Raw genomic sequence first — 5,213 nt, 5'->3', positions numbered from 1 at the left:
GAAATTTAAGGAGGAAAACATGGAATTAAAGGGAATTGAAGCTTGAAGTGTTTGGGTTTAGCTCAGGGTAGGATTCTCAGTTGAGGCAAGGGTTTCATTCTATTTTTTGTTGTTGAGTTTTCTGGTGTGATTTAAGGGTTTTCATAGGGATTGAAACTTAGGATGATCTTTGGATTTTGGTAAGGCTATGGGGTAGTTCTTAGGGTAGTTATGCTGACCATGTTATATTGATATGGATTCTGGACATAATTCTGGGTTTAGGTATTGATTTGGGTGTGAATTGGTGATTTTGGCTCGAGTGAACGCAGGGGGATTTCTGGGTTCTGGAGCTCGAGCTGCGACCCTGTTCTTCAGGTGATGCAACCCATATGAACTTAGAAGGCTGAGGGATCTCTAAACCGTCCAAGCACCACAACTCAGGTAGGGTGCGTCGTGGCCCACGTCCTTTTGAAGATAGCCTTGGGGCTCTCTGACTTGTAGTGCGCCACGACCCTAGGGGGCTAGGCTGCGACTCAAATTAAAGAAAATGGCCCAAATAGGGTTTTAAGCTTGGGAACTCAAATTTAAGGGCTCAGGAAGGAATATACTACCCGATTGTGTAGAATTCGAGGTCCCGAAAGCTAGAATATTATTCAAAAGTTTTTAATTGGTTTAGAGTTTTGATTGATATTTATTATTATTGCATTGTGACTAGGTTTTACCACTAAGACTCGAGTTTAGGGGATTGTGCTCGGGATCGCACTATACGGTCAGCTCGGGACACAGGTAAGAAAACTGTTTGTGCCCGTAGAGCAGGGCATGGCCCGATTATTTGTGTTTACTGCTATGTATGAGTATTTATTATTGTTATGCCATGTTTGTGTGATTATGACTGATTGGCAAAGGCCGAGATCAGTGAAGGTCGAGATCGGCAAAGGCCAGGAACGACAATAAGCATATTGAATGCAGGCTGAATGACAGTGAAGACCGTGAACCCGATGCCTGGTAATGCACCGTGGTCGGCATAGGCCGCTATGTGAATAGTCTGATGTATTTTTTTAAAGTTATGCATTTACTGGAATGAATTGTTATGTATGCTATGTGTGTGGAGTTTTCTTGCTTGGCCTTGGCTTACGGGTGCTCTATGGTGTAGGTAAGGGCAAGGGAAAGGCCGATCAAGCATGAGTTGGAGGGCATGGAGCGGCGCGTACATGTTTGGCCTATCTGGCCGCCACGGTTGCGATAGTTTTGAGGAACACCATACAAATGTTTGATTTTGTCGCTTAGGTCGACTGTACCCTAACTTTTGAGTTTTAAATATATTTTGAAATATTTTTTTTTGGATCCCAATGTAACAATTTTCTAATTTTAATGAATGTCCAAATCTTATATACTTAATTTTCATTAAATAAGTCTTTATTTTGATTTAATCACACTTTTCAGTCTAATACCTCGATTTGCGAGCTAATGGCACATTTTAAAATCACATGATAATGACTCTAGGGAAGTAGAGCGTTACAACTTGGTATTAGAGAGTGCCAAGGTTTATGGTTCCTGGAGATTGACCAAACATGTACGCTCACTGCCAGAGACAAGCTCGACTCAGAGTTGGTCGATATGTAATGACCCAACTAATTCTAAGACCTTGGACCATTAAAACTACTAGACATAACTACTATTTTAAATAAAACATACATAGAAAATAATCATAGCTTTATTGAAAACCCAAAAGAGTATTTAAATACATAGATGAGCAGTATGGGATCCCATTATTTTAAAATAAAACATAACTTTAAACTAAAGGAAATTGCTTACAAAGCTAAATGCGGAAAATACATAAAAACATAATTTAAAGAGACTAAAAATAACGTCGTCCTCGAATCGTCATGCAGTCCATCGAATCCCTTCATGCTTAATACACAAACCAACCTACCAAGAATCCTTCCGCCACCTTATCTATTTTCCTGCATACATTAAAAAATAAAGGAGTGAGCCTAATGCCCTGCAAGGAAAATCTACTAACATATATAAGCATATACATAAAACTATATCATAAACATATACTAAACTACAATGGCCATCATACCTCTTGGGGCTTGTTAACTAAGCAAGTTATATGCCCATAGATTTGTGGGGATTGCTAGCCAAGCAAGATATGCCCATAAATTATTGGGGCTTGCTAGCTAGACAAGTCATATGCCCAAGGACTATATACTATACATAATGTAAACATAACATAACATAACATAACATAACATAACATAACATAACATAACATAACATAACATAACATAACATAACATAACATAACATAACATAACATAACATAACATAACATAACATAACATAACATATCATATCATATAAACATATAAAATTCTATCCTATTTTCCTTACCAACACCGGGATATTTGAGAATAAGGACGGGATTTGGAACACTCCTAAATCCAGCAATAAGAATGTGAGTATTTCTAAAGAAAGAGATGATAAAGAAATAAACTAAACCACCAAGAAGAAGCTTACCGAAAAGAAACCTTAAGTTCAAAGAACTTAAATACCTAACCAAGAATTGAAAACATCGAGTTAGGATTTGAATAAAGAAAACTAAAGGAAACTAAAGAACCATACAAAAATGAACTTAAGATTAGGAATACCTTTGAATGTATTAGAACCGAACTACACCTTGATATTGAAAACACACCCTATAACTCACTTCCCAAGTGTTTATAAAGCTTTTATCCCAACCCAAGTGTTTATCACTCTATAGTAATCCTAGCAGCTTGAAGGCTCTGAACACAGCTTGAAGAATGAGAGAAAGGGCTAGGTACTAGGTCCTATCACTACAACAATTTTTAGTATATATTACATTAAAAAATAGCATATATTTAAAAGTGCTATTATTATTGGTGGGGGATTAAAAGGACACGGAACATATTTTGGCACCATATGAATAAACCTCAGGCGCCAAAATGAAAATTTTATTTTAGTCTCATCTGCCAAATTCCCTAAATCTAAGTTACCCGAAAGATTTCTCTCAGCCTCCATCTCTCACTCTCGTCTCGTCTCTGCCATCTCCGCCTCACGAAGTCTCACTCTCGTCTCGTCTCTCCACCCTCTCCGCCTCACGAAGTCTTCTCAACTCATCTCTGCCTCACGAAGTCAACTTTTCGGCCAGCCATCTGCCTTGGTGGTGCCGAGAGATTCTGACTCTAACGATTCGCAGAAAAAGTTGAAAATTGGTGTCGTTTTGTCGGGAGGCCAGGCACCTGGAGGGTACAATGTCATTTCTGGAATTTTTGGTGAGAATTTTTTGTTATCATAATTCGTTTCTTGCAGTTAATAGTGTCTAGTATGGTTGAGTTCATTCATTCTATGCTTCCTGGTAGATTACTTGCAGGAGCGTGCTAAAGGCAGTGTATTGTACGGTTTCAGGGGAGGTCCAGCTGGAATCATGAAGGGCAAGTATGTGGAAATTACACCAGAATATATTTACCCGTACAGAAACCAGGTGAGAGTTTGGACTATGGTTTGGTTTTGTCATTTATGCAGTGGAGGTCCATGATCATGTGTAAAGATAGCTGCTTCTGAGTGTTCTAATTTGCTCAGAAGATATAGCGCATCCATTCTATTATAGTGATTTATACAAAATTCATACATGCGGCTGCTGGCATTTTAACCAAGATATTGTATTTGATTGGAGAAAATTTTCTTTTATCAGGGTGGTTTTGATATGATATGTAGTGGAAGAGATAAGATTGAAACTCCAGAGCAGGTGACTTTTTTTTCTTTCTTCACAGTTTCATGTTAAGTTTTATTGACACATTAAGTTCATAATAAATTGTTTAAATGGATTTTCCTTTTAGTTTCAACAAGTTGCAGATACTGCCGCGAAGCTTGATTTGGATGGACTTCTTGTTATTGGTGGGGATGACTCGAACACAAATGCCTGCCTCCTTGCTGAGAATTTCAGGTATATAACTAATTTTTTTCTTTGTAGAAAAATCTTGCTTGGCAGATGGAACTGTTGCCTGTATTTGTCTTCATATGTCATTCATGTAATCCATGGATCCATCTATTTTTTAGGTGCTTGTATCAGTGTATGGGACCCATCCAAATAGAATTTAGGGATTCTTTATCTAACAGTTCGACAGGGTTACAGGAGTCTTGCCTTTAACGCTGTTTCGTTGGTTTGTTTAACACAGTTTGGTTTTTTTTCTTTTGTTCAACCAGGGGAAAGAATTTGAAAACTCAGGTGATTGGGTGTCCAAAAACCATTGATGGTGACTTGAAATGCAAAGAAGTCCCAATAAGTTTTGGGTTTGATACTGCTTGCAAGGTGACTGCAACTAAAAGAAATTTTTTATCACTTGAACCCTTAAATTTCTTTGTGGTCCTTTCCATATATCGTGTAGGAAATTTTGGAGCAGCAATCTTTATTTTTTAGCAGATACGCTCCAGAGTGGGTACAACATTTGTCTTTTTATTATATTCATCTATTTGTTTTACTAGACTAAGTAATAACTTTTCTAACTTTATCTTTTGAGTATTTGTGTTTAGTCATGGACTATATTGTGGAAAGGCTTCTTTTCTTGTATTACATATTGGATTGATTTGTTTTTGCTGGTTTAGGATCTTGCAACTTCCATTCAGAAAGGAAGTTTAGATTGGGAGAGATATTTGCGTTGTATAAGACATGCTTTTTGCACCACTCCATCTCCTGATTGGTGGAAACGTGTGCTGCTTGTCGTTCCATGCCATAGGTCTCAAACTCAAGCACCTACTCCGGGTGTTGTTTTCAGTTCTGAAATGATTTGTGAGGGAACAATTGAAAGATTTGTTGAGCTATTGAAGTTAACTTACTCTAGCAAGACTTTCACTAATTTAATTTTTTATAAATATGTAGAAGAGGTTTAAAAGTGATTGTTTTCTATAATGTTTACTACTGAAGTATTGTAGTACTTCTTTTATTCGTTTTTTCATGATTTCCCCTCTACAGTAAGTGCAGTAGTCATTTTTATTAAGTTTGCTTTATCTGTTTTTTAATTCTAAAATGCTCTAAATGTGAAAAAATCTTGAAAAAGATAGGAGGAAAAAAAATCCTTTTGAAATTCATACCAAGCTTGCTTGAAAATGCGACTTCCTTTTGGTCTAGTTACATTGACAGAAGTCGATATTCCGCAGAATAGCTAACTAATCATTTTATTCCTAATTTCTCATTGTTTGAAACCACCATG

General features: G+C 37.1%; 1 protein-coding gene across 1 annotated transcript; it reads left to right on the top strand.

Annotated features, from left to right (window-relative positions):
• The first annotated feature begins 232 nt into the window (after positions 1 to 232).
• LOC133805689 (pyrophosphate--fructose 6-phosphate 1-phosphotransferase subunit beta-like) lies at positions 233 to 4,893 on the top strand. The gene is made up of 7 exons (XM_062243853.1): positions 233 to 261; positions 3,139 to 3,278; positions 3,366 to 3,487; positions 3,698 to 3,751; positions 3,843 to 3,949; positions 4,210 to 4,369; positions 4,609 to 4,893. The coding sequence occupies exons 1-7, from the start codon at positions 233 to 235 to the stop codon at positions 4,891 to 4,893; spliced, it is 897 nt and encodes a 298-aa protein (XP_062099837.1).
• Positions 4,894 to 5,213: the final 320 nt, after the last annotated feature.

Source organism: Humulus lupulus, chromosome X, assembly GCF_963169125.1.
Source record: "Humulus lupulus chromosome X, drHumLupu1.1, whole genome shotgun sequence".
NCBI classification, from domain to species: domain Eukaryota; kingdom Viridiplantae; phylum Streptophyta; class Magnoliopsida; order Rosales; family Cannabaceae; genus Humulus; species Humulus lupulus.
This window is presented reverse-complemented; position numbering and strand designations above follow the sequence as displayed.

Bases quoted from the DNA above. Each gene is read 5' to 3' on its own strand.
- LOC133805689 (XM_062243853.1), top strand. From the start codon at position 233: ATGGATTCTGGACATAATTCTGGGTTTAG. The intron at 262-3,138 runs GTATTGATTTGG...TGCCTCACGAAG, and splicing joins GGACATAATTCTGGGTTTAG to TCAACTTTTCGGCCAGCCAT. The intron at 4,370-4,608 runs GTCCTTTCCATA...TTGCTGGTTTAG, and splicing joins AACCCTTAAATTTCTTTGTG to GATCTTGCAACTTCCATTCA.